At 39.1% G+C, this 21,879-nt stretch overlaps 1 protein-coding gene across 1 annotated transcript in view; it reads right to left on the minus strand.

Moving 5' to 3' along the window:
- The window catches only part of LOC134665741 (uncharacterized protein ZK1073.1), a 68,606-nt gene that overhangs the window by 19,068 nt on the left and 27,659 nt on the right, over positions 1-21,879 (minus strand). The window contains exons 2-6 of the mRNA XM_063522714.1: positions 11,465-11,515; positions 5,417-5,480; positions 4,769-4,886; positions 3,895-4,043; positions 3,173-3,306 (exon numbers count right to left, since the gene is read on the minus strand). Of these exons, the coding sequence (XP_063378784.1) occupies positions 3,173-3,306; positions 3,895-4,043; positions 4,769-4,886; positions 5,417-5,480; positions 11,465-11,515 (516 nt within the window). The remainder of the gene's footprint in view (positions 1-3,172; positions 3,307-3,894; positions 4,044-4,768; positions 4,887-5,416; positions 5,481-11,464; positions 11,516-21,879) is intronic.

A 21,879-nucleotide genomic window follows, 5' to 3' on the forward strand; every position in this document is an offset into this window, starting at 1 on the left:
TATAAACAAGTATTAAACTCTATTTCTTTGCTTTATTGGATACCTATAACAATTGCTGTTATTTAAAAAAATGTGAGATCTTAAAGTAGGTTAGATTTGACTTGGCCAGTTTTCATTATATCAATCATTTTATATATATTGTAATTCTGATAAAACCTGGCCAAGCCAAATCTAACCTACTTTAAGATCTCACATTTTTTTAAATAACAGCAATTGTTATAGGTATCCAATAAAGCAAAGAAATAGAGTTTAATACTTGTTTATAATGTTATTTTGTTCCTATAAATACATATTTGGATTTTGCATAGAACTTGGCAGTGGCAGTCATTTAGATCTCCATTCTTTTTGCGGCGAGCCCCACAGCCAAGCATAATTTTTGTATTGAACTTGGCTCTCCTTTTTTACATTTATGTTTTTGGTGGGATATCAATACTTTTTGTAAAGAAAACTAGGCAGGTATTGAGATTTAATGTTTTTTCTTGTGTTTCCGCTGTATGGTTTTTACTTCTGTTCTTTGTATAATTATGTGGTACCGCGCGCCGCCGACGACACACCGTTGGCCGGTTGTTTAGAGCGTATTAAAAGTTTTTTGTATGGGGCACCACTTATTTTTTGACTAAACTTTATTTTAATATAGCAAATATAATAATACATATATTGGGGTAGTTTCAAATATCTGCTTGTAACGGTTCCAACGCTACAATAAAAAAATATTTTTTTGTATGGGGACCCCCCTATTTTTTAACTTTTTTTTTATTTTTAGATTTTTTCCTACGCTTACACACAATAACCGAGCTGGATTCCAAATTTCATCCTTCTAGGTCATCTGGAAGTAGGTTAGGTTTAGGTACTTATATCAGTCCCAATAAAAAATGGATTTTTGTATGGGGACCCCCCCTATTTTTAAACTTTATTTTATTTTTAGATTTTTTCCTACGCTTACACACAATAACCGAGCTGGATTCCAAATTTCATCCTTCTAGGTCATCTGGAAGTAGGTTAGGTTTAGGTACTTATATCAGTCCCAATAAAAAATGGATTTTTGTATGGGGACCCCCCCTATTTTTAAACTTTATTTTATTTTTAGATTTTTTCCTACGGTTACACACAATAACCGAGCTGGATTCCAAATTTCATCCTTCTAGGTCATCTGGAAGTAGGTTAGGTTTAGGTACTTATATGTCAGTCCCAATAAAAAGTGGTTTTTTTGTATGGGGACCCCCCCTATTTTTTAACTTTATTTTATTTTTAGATTTTTTCCTACGGTTACACACAATAACCAAGCTGGATTCCAAATTTCATCCTTCTAGGTCATCTGGAAGTAGGTTAGGTTTAGGTACTATAAGTCATAAGTCAGTCTTAAAATTTACGACTTTTTGACCTTCATACCTTTATAACCGTTTGAGCTAGCTTCATGAAATTTGGGCTTCTAGATATCCTTATGGATATAATTAAACACACGTAGTTTTATGTGTTTACGTCAAAGATGTTTTGAGTTATAGAAGGGTCAAAAGTGGAACCAAGTGGTTCGTGTAATATTACACTCGGCGCTGGCTAGCCAGTTCCTTTGCTTGAACTTGGCTTGACACGCTGCCGCGTGTCTAGATACAGACAACAACTCAATTGCACACATTAGAGTTTACTACAATGAAAGAGTTAAACACGACATACGGCCCTATTCGAACTTTAAGATACGTCAGCTAATTGATCTTAAAACGATATGGATTAGATATGTTAGTGTCAAATGTGACATTTCTTCAAAGAAAAATGTCACTTTTGACACTGACATATCTAATCCATATCGTTTCAAGATCTATTAGCTTACGTATCACACATTCATTACCACTAAGTGCTACGGGTTACGCTCGTAGCGCGTAGCCACGGGTTCGCCGTATGTAGCGCGTAGTCGCTACGAACAGTGTACCCGACAGTCGGGTTCTTGGTGTTGAATGTGTTAAAGTTCGAATAGGGCAGATAGACTTTCAACGCGCGAGCCCTAATAGCGCCGCATTAGCAACAGGAGGTATATATCTAGTAAAGTACAGGTTGGCCCAAAAACACGTGTTGACAAATTTTTTCAAAAATATTTTTCTTACTTACACGTCTTTTACAAAAGGTCATTCAAAATTAAAACTACAAGCATTTACTTAACTAAAATAATGTCGACGTATTTTTGGGCCCTTTATATAAATACGAAGCAAACAATGATAAATAATGCATTTTGTTAGTAAAGTTAGTATCTAACTAATAATAGATAAAGGGACTAATAGCAAATATCAGAATCTATTACATTGTAAATCAAGCCAGGCAACTACGAGTATAAGAGAAAGGCAAAAAGTCAGGTAAAAGCATTTTTTGGTATTTTCTACTGGCCTAGGTATAGTACCTAATTTTAACATAGGTAGGTAGCATACGAACAAAACTAAAACTTTGCCTCTGTATTATTTTTATTCGCCTATTCCTCGTTTATTCTGTCTCCCTCCCGATATTCGGTAAATGCCCTGATGGATGATAACTTACGCCAGAACTGTCCGGGTTCGGGCCGAGGCAGAGCACACTTCGTTTTCTATGACGGGTGATCGGCGATCTCGCGATGTTTTCTATAGAATACGAATTGTCGGATGCCTCGGCCCGGTCCCGGATACCTTGTAGCGTGAGTCATCCTAAGTCTGTTTATACCACTCACTCATCAACATCAGTCAGAGCAGAGACGTATAGCTTGGCAAAAAGAGTAGAAATTAAAAAGTAGCAACACTGTAGTGTCGTCCCTTTCAAACCAATTTATTTAAGAAAACGGGACGACACTACAGTGTTGCCACTTTTTAATTTCTACTCTTTTTTGCCAAGCTGTAGGACCCGAGAAATAATGTATTTAGTCTAACAGGGATTTTACGCACAGGAAAGATTTTTTACATCGTGTCAATTTTTTTGAATTACCTCTCAATTGAATTGAAACTCGTATTTGTATACGGCTTATAACGAAATTCACAAAAATAGACCATTCGTAGAATTCTTTGACTGTCGGTCTATATTCCGCGTTAGATACAACATTATGCCACGGTTACTATCCTATTTTTACCCTCCACCTCCCATCATTAGTAGCGTTAGAAGAAAACAAGAAAAAAAGTACCTTATAGCGATAGTCAGGATACAGCTCACTCTGTAAACTCACGTGTCCAAACTTGTGGTAGATGAGGAAGTCCTCCTCGGACTGCGAGATGTCCGTGCCTTTCCAGCGGGAAAACCTGGATCTGAAGGCGTCAGCGACTGAGGAGGTGGACGCCGTGCAGTTCACGAGGATGAGGCCTGAAGAGATAAATATTAGAAAAGATACAAGTTACTGCCAGGACTTAATTATACTTCGGACACCTCTCACGTGTTCTCTAGATAGCTTGGAGAAAATTATTATGACGGGCAAAGTTAAAGGCACCAGAATGGTTTGCGCTAATCACCAAATACTATTAAAACTGCACGAGGCCATGTGCTAGAATATAAGCCTATGGAGGAACCTGTGGTCTTCTTCTTCTTCAGTCGGTCCCTCAATGCTGAGGATCGTAACATGTCTTTCTGTTGATGACCAGGTTCCTCCATAGGCTTCTATTCTTAGCCAATCGCATGGCCTCGTGCAGTTTTAATTGCATAGGTGCAATGATTTGAGCACAGCATCTAGTAGGAGGGCCCTGAGGTCTGGTCCCTTCAGCTTCACCCGTCATAATAACTATCTCCAGGGAATAATCTTATCTAGTCTTAAACTAAGCAAAGCTAGTCTTCTTTTACCTAGCGGTGTCCCGCCTTTTTGCCGGGGCTCATGGGAGCCTCGGGTTTTTTTACATTTTTCACATGACGTGGAGAAAGTCCAAGCCTTTGATCATCTCGCCTGGAGAAGAACTGTACCTAAGAGCCGGCGGGGGTGCGCGAGGCCGCAGCGAGCGAGCACGTTGGCCCCGGCGCCTTCGCCGAGGCCTACAGCGTAGCGGACGTGTAGGAAGTCCAGCACTGTGATCAGGTCCTCGCCTAGCGTTTGGAGGGGAGGGAACTGGTAACTGTGGAAGACATAGAAAACATTAACGATTTGAAAAATCGAGTCAACTGTAAACTACACAACTTTGAATTCTAAGTGTGAAGGGATAAGATTGAACTTACGACGAGTCGGGCAGGTCGGGCGAGTTTTCTTCGTGTCCTGGGACACCCACGTGTATGAAACAGGAGCTTATTATCTCGGTCATGGCCGGCATGCTTACGAAGACCAGGCGAGTAGTAATCGAGTTTGAACTCTAAGTGTGAAGGTTGAACTTATGAGTCGGGCAAATGAAATGAAACGAAACGTGTATGAAACAGGAGCGTTCTTTTATTTCCGTCATGGCCGGCATGCTCCCGAAGACCATGCAGGCGAGTAGTATTAATCGAGCTTGAACTCTAAGTGTGAAGGTATAAGGTTGAACTCACGAGTCGGGCAGGTCGGGCGAGTTTTCTTCGTGTCCTGGGACGTCCACGTGTATGAAACAGGAGCGTTCTTTTATCTCCGTCATGGCCGGCATGCTTCCGAAGACCAGGCGAGTAGTAATCGAGTTTGAACTCTAAGTGTGAAGGTATAAGGTTGAACTTACGAGTCGGGCAAATCGGGCGAGTTTTCCTCGTGTCCTGGGACGTCCACGTGTATGAAACAGGAGCGTTCTTTTATCTCGGTCATGGCCGGCATGCCCACAAAGACCAGCTGAGTAGCACTCGAGTTTGAACTTTAAGTGTGAAGGTATAAGGTTGAACTTACGAGTCGGGCAAATCGGGCGAGTTTTCTTCGTGCCCTGGGACGTCCACGTGTATGAAACAGGAGCGTTCTTTTATCTCGGTCATGGCCGGCATGCCCACAAAGTCCACCATGGACGAGTCTGAAACAGTGCCAAAGGGAAATCGTTATAACAATCCCAGTTTATATAGTGCTGGGAGTGCTGGGTACAGTCAACCACTGGGACCAATACCATTTCGTACCTTGTCACAGTGGCAATCAATATGAAAGTCGCTAGGGACTATGAGGTCCCTATTGTCACTGTGACAAAGGTACGAATGGTAGGTACTGAAATTTAATTCCTTGACCGTACATGTACAGGATTCCTCTGCTACTCGAGAGGGTAGTAATATACGCTGCTGATATTTTCGCGGATACGCAATTTTTAGGTCTCAACCCAATAGAACTTTTCCTTCCAAAAGCACCAACTTACTTATATATTTTTTAATTTATTTACGATTACCAATGAAAATTGGGTACAAAATGGACTTGTAAATATAATTTCCAATTCGATATTTTTCTCCCGATGGCGATGCACAAAAAGGAGCATAAGGATCCTTCTCTAATCGAAAGCCACATTACATTAAATTTACGTAATTTGTGGTAGTAGCCAGTAAAGTTGTGATTACTCACGGTTGGTTCCAAGATCGTGGACTGTGAGGAACACACATCGCTTGTCCTGCTGGCTCAAGTCACCCTGGAACAGCACAAAATACACATTAGCAGTAACCACCTGTATAGAGGATCAGGAGGAGGGTATAATAGGATCAGGCAGATCTAAGAACGTTATAAGTTACAGCCGATGTTTATTTCCTTCTGCAGATGTAGTGCATAATTGTTTCCATCCAGTTTCATCATCATCTCAGCCATAAGGCGTCCACTGCTGAACATAGGCCTCCCCCTTGGACCTCCATTCGTACCGGTTGGAAGCGACCCGCATCCAGCATTTTCCGGCGGCCTTAACAAGGTCGTCCGTCCATCTCGTGGGTGGCCGTCCTACGCTGCGCTTGCTAGTCCGTGGTCGCCACTCGAGCACTTTTCGACCCCGGCCATCTTCTCTGCGCGCAATGTGGCCTGCCCATTGCCACTTCAGCTTGCTAATCCGGTGGGCTATGTCGGTGATCCAGTTTACATTGTATTTTCTCGGAAACATTCGTATTTGTCATGCTACTTCAGTCAACCCCAGTACTTTTTGTACGGAGACTGACTGAAATAGCGTTCGTACGTTTCCGTGAAAATACGATGCATAACAATTATGCACTACATCTGTAAATTCTTTACGGTAGCCGAGCTAGTAGGTCTTAGAGCGGTTTCGCACTACGTCCGATCCGAAACCGATACGAACCCGTGAAAATATGGTCCGTATAGTAGCCGTAGAACTATTTCTATGGTAAGTGACGCACTAGATCCGATCTCCGTCATCCGATTTCTTTCCGTCATTCAACGTTGCGGTGCGTAAGAGCGGTTTCGCACTACGTCCGATCCTAATCCGATCCGAACCCGTGAAAATATGGTAAGTTACGCACCACACACGTTGAATGACGGAAACAAATCGGATGACGGAGATCGGATCTAGTGCGTTAACTTACCATAGAAATAGTTCTACGTTCTACCGCTACTACGGACCATATTTTCACGGGTTCGGATCGGATTCGGATCGAACGTAGTGCGAAACCGCTCTAACTTACATAGAAATACATAGTTTTACGGCTACTACGGACCATATTTTGACGGGTTCGGATCTCATTCGGATCGGATGTAGTGCGAAACCGCTCTTACGGTAACCGTTTTTCCGAGCCATTTTCTCGTGAGGCCAAATTGATGTCTTCCCGTCACTACACATGCGATAAAGGATACAGGTAGACGCTATGTATAGCCTATTCATAAAATGTATGTCTTCTAACTAGGTAAGTAGGTACTAGTATCTAAAATATTATGCGGTTTTTCATCTATGTTTGAGCCAATACATACATTACAATGTGAATATAGTTACAAGGCACTACTTACGGAATAATTTTAGCTAGTGTGGGCCTAACCTTACAGTGTTTCATAACCTTTAAGAACAAAAAATTATGATGTAGTTGTACATTTGCCAAACAGTCAGTTTGTTGGCCAAAAGTGCGCTAGCATAACTAGTTTACTACAAACTTTAGCAAGCCTACTTAAAACGTACCTGGGAATGTCTCGGAATGATTCCCTGTTTTGCAGCATGAGGAGATATATTTGAATATAATATGTATTTTATAATTACAGCTATGAGACGTAGCAGAGTATTGCGCGAATTCATACATTTCTATTAGTAACATTTTCGTCACTTCGACAATAATTCATGAGAAATTGAATTTGCTATTATCTTTTTGGCAGGCGTCTGAAATTTCGTGTTATGTTATGTGGGAACACGTATGTATCCCGCTTTTTTCTTCATTTAGTCATCCATATTAGTAATTTAAAGGTCGATATATTATTTGATGTACCACGGGTTATGGTGTATTCGAAACGCCACGCCACGTGACTTTATAGTTCGTTTTTTTAGCATTAGAAATAACTCCGCAGAAGCAAGCGTGCAGTGCTCGTTAATTGTTAATAATTATTGAATTATCTAATGAAGCATGGTCAATACATATAATTTACTTCAAATTGTTACCGCTAAAAGTGCCAGATTTAGAACCACAAGCGAACTTCTGCGAAGTTCTTTCCAATGCTAAAAAAACGGACTATAGGGGCGTGTTCAGATATTGGGGATCACCTTCGCCGCTTCCATATCCTCTAGCCGCCCAGAGGCCTATAAAAAGGCCTCCAGTTCCGTTCTAATTTGAATCTTTATTTTGACAAATAAAAATTGCATTTGTATTGGCAAGTTTTGATTTCTGGGCACTAGAGAATGTAGGTATCTGAAGGCTACTATAAACAGCCTTGGACGTAAACTAAATACTAAACTTCCAAACAAATTTACATGAAATACTTATTAAAGTCTGAATTGATCGAGTATTAATATAGAACGGCAATAACTGAAATGCCGGCCGTTTCCAGCGGAGTGGAATTATTATTTATGGCTCTTTCATCGATTCTCTGGATGCAACCGGTTTCAACCAGGTGCTTACGTCTGAACAATATGTACGAGTATTATGAAAGATGTTAGACCGCCCTTCGAAGTGGCAAAACTTTGCACCGATTTGAATAATACAGGGTGAAGGGATGGCATTATAAACGTCATATTTTCTCCATATATTTCGTTGCCGTCTTGTTGCCGTGTCATTCGAATCAACGTACATTTAATTTTCTAAAACACAAAACATAGATAGCTATACAGTCTGTGGCCTGTAATACGAGCAAAAAATTTAACTGTAGGCTGTACTCCTCATACTGACATAGTTTGATTTTTAATACACTTTAAAGTTTATTCTAAGACGCAATGTATTGCGATTATGTTATGTTTAAGGCGTGACAAGCTTCGAGCAACACCGGCTTCCGACACGTCGGAAGGGAGGGGCCCAAGCGATATCTCGCCGTACAAATCTTTCTGTCATTTTTCGCGGGGGGAAAGGTACACACAGTCGCATTTCTCACACACTTACATACAAAATCCAATCTGTAATGACGACACAAATACATAGAAAATGACACACGTCAAAGACAAATCTTGCAAACCTCGATCTCTTTTTGTGTACGGACGAGTGACTAGTGTCACAACACGCACACTGACACATTTTCGTTGAAGTATGTCATTGTATTCTGAGAGATGAGAAGTCGGATTTGTCGCTCGATCGATCCGCAATTTGTACTGAGCGAGCAAATCGATAAATCCAACAATTACTTGAGACTAAAATATAATAATTGTATTTAAATGTAATTTAACGTATGATATGTAAAAAAATATTACATGTGAAATGTAACACTTTCTTTTTGTAAATTTGATGTCCCCGACCTCTTTTTATAACAAAAAACCGAGCAAACAGGCATTTTTGTGCAGCAGTGTTCACGCGCGCGTCTGGACTCGGTCTAGTGAAAAATCCAAGTGCAACTAGTTTTATTACCCGCGCTAGATTAGATTGACGCGCTAATCTTGTACCTCGGCAGAGGGGAAATAGTGCGAATGCCGCCTCCCTTCCGTGTTGCTCGAAGGTGACAAGCAACGTCAATCCATTGAAGATAATATTTATTTTGTATGAAAAATAGGGACTCTAAATACTTCATAATTTTTAAAAGTTGTTGAACAAAAGTGTCATCGTTTGAGGAGTACAATCTATAGTGCGTCAAGCAAATCTTGTCAGTAGCAATGTAAAGCAAACTAAAGTAGGGCAACACTCAAAGAGTAGTATTGCGCTAAGAAAAGCAGCAATGTATAATGTACATCGAACCAAAACTTTTTTTTCCGCTGAGCGCGCCTTGTCACGTACGTCAATTCAAATTGTCACTCGCGGATTCTCTATTGAAAATGTTTGAAATTGTTATTAATACGTATAGACGGACAATTTAAAAGCGGTGTGTGATGTTGATAAAAATGATTAACCAATTTGAAGATCTCAAAATAAAATTGTAAGTGGACTATGCCGTTAAACAAGAATGTATGAATAAAATCATTGCTTCAGCAGGTAGATGTCATACTGGATTTTCATATTTTATTAGATTTCTCAGTTGGCACTGTAAGCATTGTAGGCACCTTAGCTTTAATTAAGCACAGTCTTGTTTAATATATTGGTATTTAATGGTGACACAGCAGAAATATCTCTTGAAATAGAATCGATTCAGAATGAAAACATTGTAAACCATTTGTAAACAAACAAGATGATGGCTGTCATTCACGATCCACATTCCACAGATAAAGCACAGATGACACGCGATTTTCGAATTATTCGAACACAGTGTTGCTAACCCGCGATTTTTCAAATTTGCCGCCGTTTGCTACTGACAAGATTTGCTTGACCCAGTATATGTTTGAATTTTTTGCTCGTGTTATAGGCCACACCCGGTATACAGAAGTTGACATTTTCATTCCCCGCCCAAACGAGCAAGATGGCGGCTAATGGGCAGCTCGCGGCGTCGCGGGACCGATTACGTGCTGTTTCAATTATCACCCGAAACTGTTTGTCACCAAAAGAAATACCGTATCGTGTCTCACGTACTTATTGCCTCTTGTCGCCTGTGTTCGGCCCCAATTTTAGGGTTTGCCATAAGCCGCGTGTGGCGCTGTCGCCACCTAGCGGCCATATCTGTGCTGATCGTAACAGACGCGTTTTGTTAGAGAGTGAGTCTTCTGTACTTAGTACTATTATTTATTCTGTGTCAGGGGTGCGTAACTCCTGACTTCGGCCAAACTCGGCTCCGCTCGGCTTAGCATTACTCCGAGCAATTATTAGGGTTGGCACCACTTGACTTCCTTTTGCGTGCACGACCACAGATAAGATAATCACTTGAATTTTGACAACCCTAAATAGCCTAAAGGGATAGTGCCATATATTAGAAAGGGATAGCATGATTCGACCCTGAACCGCTCGCTGTCAGACTTCGGTTTTGTAGGAAGTTTCCTTTCTGTATGCAGTTACTATTATTTATTAGGTGCTTTTGTCAGTTACCGCCCGATTCAGGTTTTACAATTTGTTACGGTTATGATCTTATTTTGATACGACCTTGAAGATCACTCACGCTGATTGGTGAATACTAAATAAACGGCCTGATTCGTACTTTAAGACAAGTCAGTTAGTAGATCTAGAAACGACATGGATTAGATATGTCAGTGTCAAATGTGACGTTTCTTCAGACAAAATCGTCACTTTTGACACTGACACCTCTAATCCATATCGTATCTAGATCTATTAATTGACGTATCTTAAAGATCGAATCGGGCAGAAAGTGAAAGTCGTGCGTTAGATGCAGGCCAATCACCAAGACGATCGTCAAGGTCGTATCAAAACCATAAGAAATTGTTAGAATCGACTCTAAAGGGGCCTTTTAAGTGATCCCATAAGTGTTCCGTGAACAATGTTTTGTACGGAACACTAAAAATGTTACAGTTACGAAGGAAGTGCTCTTGTCGGACTGTCTATGTAAAATGTCAATTTAAGGGGCCCACTGATTAACAGCCCTCCGGACGGTATCGGCCTGTCAGTTGTTCGGAATTGTCAAAATTTTGTTCTAACTGACAGGCCGATACTGTTCGGTGGACTGTTAATCAGTGGGCCCCTTAAATTGTCATTTTACATAAGTCCGACAAGAAATTGTAGAAAACTATTGAGGGCACCACTTCCTGCGTAACTGTCACATTTTTAGTGTTCCGTACAAAACTTTGTTTACGGAACACTTATGGGATCACTTCGGTCTTGTTTTATTTAAAATGCTTAAACAAGGCAAAGTAAATGAGCCTGCTATGGAATTTATTTTTGTTCCATTTTATTTAATTTCTACAATTTTATGACGCACTGTAACTTTGACACAATACGACAAATCACGTCTGTCCTTGACCGTACTCAAGGGAAAAGGGGCTATTTATAAATTTCTAATTAGGGGGGGGGGGTCTAGCATGACGGATGATGGTAGCATGACGTAAGAGGAAACGGGCTCATTCGAATCATGATTTTTTGATGATTATAGGGGGGGGGGGGGGTCAAAAATCGACAAAAATCGATGACGTAATTTATGGACAGCCCCAAAGCAGTAATTAATAGAAGATTTTTTTAAACTTACCTGAACGTGAACATGTATATCACCACTCCTGTCAGTACTGACGACATATTTCTGAAACAATACAGATAGTATTTAAAAATATGTTTCACGAGTACATATATAAAGATAGATATCTAATAACGACGTCGTTTTTAACAAAAAAAAAAGGAGATGTTTTCACGACATAATTTTTCAGAACAAGAAACTATTTATCAATCGTGCCTACCCAGTTTTCAGGAAAACTGATTAAAAAGACATACAGGCCGTATCGTATGTATCTATAGATGAAATATTTGATGTAAGTATCTTAAAGTTCGAATCGAGCCGATAGCCAACAGGCCGATAGAAGTGATAGAGTTAGATCAATTCTGCAGCGATATTGATAGCCCACGTAGTGCAATTGTTATTCATACGTTTCTTTTTGATTCATACGATTTCTTGAGTGAACGGTCGATCAGAGTAGTTATTGATGGCTGCTCTTCGGACCTCATGGCCATTGACGCTGGTGTTCCTCAGGGGTCTGTTCTCTCCGCAACCCTTTTCCTGCTCCACATTAACGACATGCTGCAACCCAGCATTGTAGGTTATGCAGATGACAGTACGGTTGTTGAAAGATATTTGGCTAGTGCAGGGGACAGCAGGGAGGATATACGTTCACAGAGAGAGGCCATGGTTGAGCGAATGAACTTGACCCTTAGTCTCGTTTCCCAGTGGGGTGATGACAATCTGGTCACGTTCAATGCCTCCAAAACGCAGACGTGTCTATTTTCCGCAAAACGGAGTCCATTCGACCTGACTCCTTCTTTCCGGGGTGCATCTGTACCTATTGCCGACAGTCTGGAACTCCTCGGCATGGAGCTGAGTTCAGTCCTCAGCATCGGCAGCTTCATTGAGTCTAAAGCTCAAACTGCGGCCAGAAAGCTGGGCGTCCTAAATAAGGTGAAGCGATACTTCACACCTGGACAGCTTCTAACACTTTACAAAGCTCAAGTCCGGTCGTGTATGGAGTATTGCAGCCACCTGTGGGATGGCTCAGCTAAATACCAACTCGCCGCTTTGGACTCAGTGGAGCGCAGCCAGGAGGATGATTGGCGACAAGAAGCTAACGGCTAAGCTTCAGTCTTTGGCCCATCGGCGGAAAGTCGCCAGCCTGTCGGTATTCTACAGGCTGCACTTCGGGGAGTGTGCCCAAGAGCTACACGAGCTTATACCACCGTCCCCATTCTACCATCGGACTTTTAGACGCACGGCCGGTTTCCATCCTTACATGGTAAATATTCCACCAATTCGCACGAAGCGCTTTGCTTCTACTTTCCTTATGCGCACTGCCAAGGAATGGAATTCCTTGCCGGCGTCTATATTTCCGTGTTCTTATACTCGTAACCCGGCAACCTTCAAATCAAGAGTGAACAGGCACCTTCTGGGCGAGCTCGCTCCATCGTAGGCCACGTCTACGCCTCGGCTAGTCTGTGGCCATGAGTAAGCCCATTCATAATAAAAAAAAAAAAAAAAAACGTTATATTTATAATAGCATAGATTGACGTTTAAAATAACACTTGCCCTAGCTGCCTGCTTGCTTGCTGCTTGCACTTGCACTTGCTTGCTTTTTTTAACGCTGCGTGGGCTATCAAAAGCGCTGCAGACTTTTCTTGGTCTAACTCTACTAAGAAAAAAAAAGTTACTTGCAAGTACATTCGTATTTACAATATTAGTATGGATAGAGATTACCTAATACCCATGTTCGTGGTGCGATCGTAAGCCGATTACCAGTAGTGCCACCATACCCATACTAACAGGATTACGGCCGAATATAGGACGTGCGGTCATCGCGTTGATTGGACGTTGTTTACTATTTTATTAAGTCTGATTAGGTTAAGGCTGGAAGAGATTGGTTTTTAGCATAGACCTACTTATTATTAGGTACATAGATGAGCTATACGCGTGCCTCCGTGAGGGACAAAACATACGCAAAGCGACAATATTAAAAACACATTTTAACATTCCTGACAACATACCCAAAAACAATCTACGTAATTCGGTTGGGTTATTTGTTGCCCACCATAAACCATAGCAAATTTTTGGTGGGGAACAAACAAAAAGTGAGGCTGTGACAAGGACAAGCAATAATACCGCTTTCTCAGCTACTCCTACTGAAATTTCCATAAGTGCATCTCGTTCGGTCGTTTGGCCCCTCCCCCGTGTCATCTCTATATTATTGTACCTCTATGGTTTTTAGTGATAAGACGTCAAATAATCCCCAATCTGGAAGGATTAGCGTAGTTAGTGTAATTTTGTATGGGATTTTGAGTTTCCAAAACGTCCCGCTTGGCGCGCTGTTCAAAATCCAATACAAAAATAGACAGAACGCACTAGGGGTTCAGAAAAAAACTCAATGTAAACAGAACAACGCTCCGGAATTTCGATGAAGCTCGGCCTTCACCTCGCGCCAATTGATCTGACAATCAACATGACTGATACGTAAACAAGTACAGCCACTCTCACCGATTGTGGACCTTATGCCTTCTCAATAAGGTACACAAATGGTCAGTTAACAGTCTGTACAGACGCCATCAGATATATCGAAGCTGCCGAGGAGTTCAACCATATCTGAACACGCACTCACGCTTGACAATAGAGGCGTTTTCAGTTATTTGTGAGCGCCTTGTCCGCTCCGATATATCTGATGGTGGCTGTACGCCCACTCTGCGTTTATTCTGAACGGAGATGCTCTATTATACTACTGTAGTAGTCATTAAATGTTGTGAGGGGGTCTAGGAGATTACTAAGGCCCTCATCACACGAGGCGTAAGCGTAAGGGACGCGTAATATTGACGTATATCTCAGGATTGGCCTTATGGGCAATAAGAATGGGACCAGTACAGTGGTGTGATACTGCTCCAACGCGATTGGTTGATGAGTTCGATTCACGCGCCCGATTGGTCGCAACTAGTTGCGTTAGACTGCACGATTGGCTCGAATTCGTGAGTGACACCACAGAACTAGGAAGTAGTAAGTTTTAGTACCCGTAAGGCCCGGAGATATACGTCAATGACGCGTAAGCCTATCGTAAAAACGTTACGAGTACGTGACGCGTAGAGTTGTGGGCACTAAGCGTCGCGAGCGTAATCGTTCTGTTTGCACAGAAGTTCTTTACGCTTACGCTACGCTTACGACTGTCGTAATGCCGACAGGTTCTCATAAGCTACGCTACGACTACACTTCGTATGCGGATTTGTATGAACTTGTAAATACGTGCTCGTAGCACGCTAGTTCTACGCGCATATAACAACACGCTTCTTACGCTTACGCCTAGTGTGCTGAGGGCATAAGACGTTTAATATCATTGGGCTATATTTAGCAATGCAACTGCAAGTCGAATATGAAAACTGGTGATTTAAACAAGTAACTCTTTGACGTAATTAATCTTTATGGAGTCTGACACCAAGGATTCGCAGTATTTTACGCTACATTCCAATTCATGTAACGTAAAAGGTAGCAAAAGGAAAACGTCAGATGTCAGCTTAGATAGATAGAAAAGGGCCCACGGGAAATCAGGGATGGCTTCATACAATCGAACCTACTTTCTGTACGTGCGTGTGTTGTACACGTGATTCAACTCTATTACAATTGAATAAAGTAGAAAATTGTGTAGATATTTATAAAGTATTATAGGCAAAGCGACGAAGACAGAACTTCTATTGCGTTTTGTTCTTCCCACGCCCAATTGAAAATATACACGTACAGTCAGCAGCAGAAGTTGCTAAGCGGGCGATGTGTTCAAAATGATGTTGACGCGACTAAACTTTATTGTTAAGAGAATAAGAGCGTAATCAAAAAGCCGCCCGCTACAGATTTTTTGAAATTACCACGTTTTTGCAGGTTATTAAACTTTCATTACCCATCAGATTCTAATGGCTCCTCTACACGATGGGCCACTCCAAGGGACGCATTTATGCGTAAGAGGGATGTGATATTGCTATCTCATTCTAACGCATGGCTGCGTCCCTTGGAGTGGCCGGCGCTGGCCCATCGTGTAGAGGAGCCATAAGATCAATCACCGTACAAAGTAATGCTCTACGATCACACTTATGATATTGGCGAAATCCTTAAGGCTCCTCTTCACGTTGGGCCAACGCCAACGAGGAACGCATTTATGCGTTAGAGCGAGCAAGTGATATTGTTATCTCATTCTACCGCATGGGTGCGTCCCTCGTTGGCGTTGGCGTTGGCCCAACGTGAAGAGGAGCCTTTATAAATGTAATCTTCCAACCTTCCAACATTTGTCTTAATTGTCCCACTGGACAGATACCATTAAAAAAATTGTATTAAACTAGTTAAAATGGAATTATCGCCCTTATTATTAACAACTCCAGCAATAGAAACGGTTATTTACAAACAACTAGAATTATAAGCTCCGGATACCACAATTAGTGTTTAACATTATAATAATAACAAACTGTGTTTAATTTAACGGGGAAATGTACTCGCAGAGGTTATTTAACGTTCACTTTTTAGGGTTCCGTACCCAAAGGGTAAAACGGGACCCTATTACTAAGACTTCGCTGTCCGTCCGTCCGTCCGTCCGTCCGTCTGTCACCAGGCTGTATCTCACGAACCGTGATAGCTAGACAGTTGAAATTTTCACAGATGATGTATTTCTGTTGCCGCTATAACAACAAATACTAAAAATACTTTAAATGGGGCTCCCATACAACAAACGTGATTTTTGACCAAAGTTAAGCAACGTCGGGAGTAGGGAATGCAATACCGGGATACCAGGATCCCGAAATACCGGGATCCCGCTGGCAATTTGCGGGATTAATCCCGCTCGTAAATTAAGCGGGATCCCGCGGGATTTGCGGGATCGAAGAGCGACGTGGTTCTTACGTGTTACTACAAGGAACACAGGCTCGGGCACGTGCCTACTGGCGAAATTTCTTCACGGAGCCTAAATGCCTCTATGGAGGAAAGGGGTAATGACACGGAAGAGCATTTTGCCCGAATTTGTCTATTTATTTCATCACACTTGCTCGTAAAAGGTGTTATTTTACGTAGGCGACGCGGTCCGTAAATCTTAAATTTGTACCCAGGGAATTTTGTTATGTAGGTACGTCCGAAATAAGGCAGATTTTTTATTGTTTTCCCTCTTTTTTCCTCACAGGTGTGATGAAAAACATTGTGTGTGCCACGATTGGTACAGGACTTACAAAATCGCGTTAATTAAGCCTTTAAACACACGTTCTTAAATTCTTGATTACTGTCATTATACCGTATTATTTTAATACAAAATGTACTATTTCTAATTTTAGTTTACTTTTTGTTTTCAACCTTCAAATTTAGTACTAATTCGTAAAATTGTATACTAACTTGCGGGATCCTGCAAATACTGGGATCCCGCGGGACTTAAAATGGCAATCCCGCAGAATACCAGGATAGAATTCCTCATGCGGGATTGCATTCCCTAGTCGGGAGTGGTCAGTACTTGGATGGGTGACCGTTTTTTTTTTGCTTTTTTTTGTTTTTTTTTTGCATTATGGTACGGAACCCTTCGTGCGCGAGTCCGACTCGCACTTGCCCAGTTTTTTGTTAACTTAATTATTTGTTGTATATAAAATAAATGTGCAAAAATACTCATAGGTAATTTAAAATAGCAAAGGATTATTTACTATAGGGTATTTGACTGTCTTCTTCTTCTACCTAACGCTATCCCGGCCTTTGGCAGGCGTTATAGGGTATTTGACTGTATTAAAAATAAATAATTTTACACCATGCAAGAAATAAAGCTCCAGAAGATTAATACGAAGAGAAACGTAGACAGCAGTTATTTTTACACACATTTTAAAATCCGTATAAAACTGTAAAGAGTAGGTAATTTGATCGTGACGTCACATGCTAGTGTTTCATATAAATTCCATAGTAGCAAATCGTTTTGAAAATTTGAAAAAAGAAACTGATTTGACTAGCCGAATACCCTATTCCAAGGGGCCCGATTCAGATGTTTGGGTTTGGTTTTGATACCTCGACGATCGTCTTGGTGATTGGCGTGCATCTCACGCACGTCTTTAACTTAATTTCGCATGCACAAAACAGCATGAGCGATTTTCAGGATAAGTATGCAAACCGTAACAAAGTTAAGTTTAAATCGAGCTCACGGACTTTTCAAAAAAATATTCGACGTTCCTTACTGTAGATTATTACAGAAAATAGTACAAGGTCCAACCTAATAAATAACTACCTCATTGAATATCTCGTCTAATCTTGTACTAGTATGTAGATAGACTAAAATAAATTAGAGTTCAACAAAATTAACGCAAAAAAATGACTGACATTAAAAAATTTTACCTCACGTATATTCAAAGAACTGTGATGTTTTTATTGAATTATGTTATTTAAAATTTATTATATTCATACAATTATAGGGTATTGTATTGTATTGTAGTACGGGCGATTTTCCGCAACTCGACGTCTTGCGCCTATTTTGCGTGATAGGGGGTGGACTAGTCTTGCCAGCCCAGCTCCTCGAGGAATCCTATCAAGCCTTTGATGTTGAGTAGGACCTCGGGGAGGTCTCTCGGGGATCCGAGATGTTTTGCCCTGTATTACCAATTATAGGGTAATTAGGTAGGTACTTATTGTATTTTTTTTATAATATACTTAAAGATTTTAATCTTATTGTAATTACCCTAGTATTAAAAAAATGCACACACATGATACATGTTTGTTCTTGATTTTTAAAAGATTGTTCTTTGTGTAATAGCGATAAATGAGGTTAAGTACGTAAAGCTCAACACAGATGGCGCTGTAATCTTTTGTAAAATACATAGTACGCCAAATCCAAAGCAGCATAAACCACAAATTACAGACTTTCACCACCAGAGTCTGTCAACCACGTAAATGATTATTTTGGCAATATCGGTAAGACTCTGGCAGAAAATATACAGTGTGATCTTAACACAAATTTCGCAGAAGACCCACCAAACAGAGTGAGCTCATCTTTTGTGCTCTTAGATACTGACCCCATGGAAGTGAGAGATATTGTAATGGGCTTGAGAACAGATAGTGCTCCCGGTTGGGATAGTATACCAACTAAATTCCTAAAGCTAGCCGTAAAAGGAGTTGCCCCTGTAATTAGTCATTTGGCTAACCTCTGCTTCCATACTGGAATTTTCCCAGCCCCACTTAAACAGTCCATTGTTACGCCAGTGTACAAGAATGGGGAAAAAGATGATCCCAATAATTATAGACCTATTTCTGTACTTCCCGCCATTTCCAAAGTTATTGAAAAACTAATTAATAAACGACTTTTATCATATCTGAGTAAATTCAACATTATTTCTGACTATCAATATGGCTTTCGACAAAACAGATCCACAGAAGATGCAATCCTTGCTTTGACTAACTTAATTACAAATAAATTAGATAGTGGTAACAAATGTATAGCAGTGTTTCTTGATTTAAAGAAGGCGTTTGATACTGTGTCTCTTCCCAGTATTGTACACAAATTGGAATGCATAGGAATAAGAGGACTTCCGCTAAAATTGCTGAGTGACTACTTGCATGGACGAACTCAGAAAGTGAAAATAGGGGACTTCGTAAGCCACGAAACTGATATAACCTTTGGCGTCCCGCAGGGAAGCGTACTTGGTCCCACACTATTCTTAATTTATATCAATGACTTGACTAACCTTAAAATTAAACATGGACACATTGTCTCTTACGCTGATGATACTGCCCTAGTTTCCGAAGGTCGATCTTGGAAATCAGTTTTTGAAACTGCAGAGGCTGAGCTGAATAGGGTGGCCACCTGGCTAAGAAGTAACCTCCTAACGCTTAATGTCAATAAAACTAATTACATATGCTTTAGTAAATATAACAGTAATCAACCGAAAGTTAATCTCAAACTGACAATACACACATGTCTCCAACTCCAACACGATAGTCAATGTGAATGCAAAGCAATAGAGAAGGTTAGTTCTACTAAATACCTAGGTATAATGTTAGATCAGCGTCTGTCGTGGAATATACACATTGAGTATGTCAATACTAGAATAAGAAAATTAATTTGGTTATTTAAAATACTCAGACACATCGCTCACAAAAAACTCCTCAATCAACTGTATATCACAATAGCACAATCTGTTATGGTTTATTGTATTAATGTCTGGGGAGGGGCAATAAAAAGTAAGTTTATAGAAGTTGAAAGAGCGCAGCGCTGCCTGTTGAAAATTATGTATTTTAAGCCGTTCAGATTTTCAACTAGCGAACTTTATGAAATTAGTGACCAATTGTCAATGAGAAAATTGTATGTGCTAAGCGCTACTTTGAAATTACACAGAAATATTGAATTTAAACCTATGCTCACTTCGCGGAGACGTAAACCTAGAGTAATTTCACAATCTAAATTTAAATCTATGTTTGCAAAAAGACAGTACGCTGCACAATCTGCATATATCTACAACACAATCAATAATAAGTTAGGTATTTATGAATTACAATACCGTAGGTGTAAAATAGTGCTTACTGAGTGGCTAAAACAAATGGGCTATGAAGGAACCGAATTATTATTATACAAGGCTTCATCATAAAACTTAGTTACCCCAAGCTCACAAACACACAGACTAACTTACTTAATATGCATATTGGTTTTTTAATTTTAAAAATAGTCTATTTTAATTTTGGCTGATTTCATTTAATTTATTTTGAATATAATGTTATTTGATTTAATTTAATTTAGTTAGCTAATACTTAGTAACAATCTAATGTAATTGATTTTAGCCTAAATTTAATTTAATTTCTTTTATCTATTAATTTAATTAGAATTAAATTTTTTTGTGCTACATTAATTTGGATGCTTTTATATGAATTTTAATGTAATATTATTTAATTTAATTTAATTTGCATGTTTCCTGTACTATAGTAATATAGTGACAATGCTAATTTTAGAGGAGCGGGATTTCCTGCCACAAGTATTTCATATGCTTACTAGGAAATTCCAACCTTGATTCTTATTTTGTAAATGGTATGAACGAAATAAATCATTTTCATTTCATTTTCATTTCATTTTCATTTCATTTTCATTTCATTTTCATTTCATTTTCATTTCATTTTCATTTCATTTTCATTTCATTTTCATTTCATTTTCATTTCATTTTCATTTCATTTTCATTTCATTTTCATTTCATTTTCATTTCATTTTCATTTCATTTTCATTTCATTTTCATTTCATTTTCATTTCATTTTCATTTCATTTTCATTTCATTTTCATTTCATTTTCATTTCATTTTCATTTCATTTTCATTTCATTTTCATTTCATTTTCATTTCATTTTCATTTCATTTTCATTTCATTTTCATTTCATTTTCATTTCATTTTCATTTCATTTTCATTTCATTTTCATTTCATTTTCATTTCATTTTCATTTCATTTTCATTTCATTTTCATTTCATTTTCATTTCATTTTCATTTCATTTTCATTTCATTTTCATTTCATTTTCATTTCATTTTCATTTCATTTTCATTTCATTTTCATTTCATTTTCATTTCATTTTCATTTCATTTTCATTTCATTTTCATTTCATTTTCATTTCATTTTCATTTCATTTTCATTTCATTTTCATTTCATTTTCATTTCATTTTCATTTCATTTTCATTTCATTTTCATTTCATTTTCATTTCATTTTCATTTCATTTTCATTTCATTTTCATTTCATTTTCATTTCATTTTCATTTCATTTTCATTTCATTTTCATTTCATTTTCATTTCATTTTCATTTCATTTTCATTTCATTTTCATTTCATTTTCATTTCATTTTCATTTCATTTTCATTTCATTTTCATTTCATTTTCATTTCATTTTCATTTCATTTTCATTTCATTTTCATTTCATTTTCATTTCATTTTCATTTCATTTTCATTTCATTTTCATTTCATTTTCATTTCATTTTCATTTCATTTCATAAATAAAAAATAAATCATTTTCATTTCATTTCATTTCATTTCATTTCACTTTTATGCGTTACTGACAGTTGGAATTATTATTTATAATCTGTAAGCTTTAACTTATTTACTTTAACTTGTTTCACCATTACATCCATTACCAATAAACTCCATTGTACGCATATTTACTCCAAAACAACAAACACTAAAACCGCCAATTATTCCAGTGTTCTGGCTAGGAACACAACAGTCTATTTCTGGCGAGGCGAGCTAACCATTCGGTCAATACTGGAACAAAATATTGACCGAGCTATTGACGTAGACAGCTTTAGTACTGTTACTATTGACATTTCTTAGTAGGACTAAGTTTATTGCAAATATAAATAGTAGTGGAATATGCCCTTTGGGTTTACATTTCGTTATGGGGTAAAAGAGAATTTTGGCAAAATAAATAAGCATAGGGATGTCGTTTAGCGAAAAGGTTCCATCCTCTATTTGTT

This window comes from Cydia fagiglandana, chromosome 7 (assembly GCF_963556715.1).
Source record: "Cydia fagiglandana chromosome 7, ilCydFagi1.1, whole genome shotgun sequence".
In the NCBI taxonomy this organism is placed as follows: domain Eukaryota; kingdom Metazoa; phylum Arthropoda; class Insecta; order Lepidoptera; family Tortricidae; genus Cydia; species Cydia fagiglandana.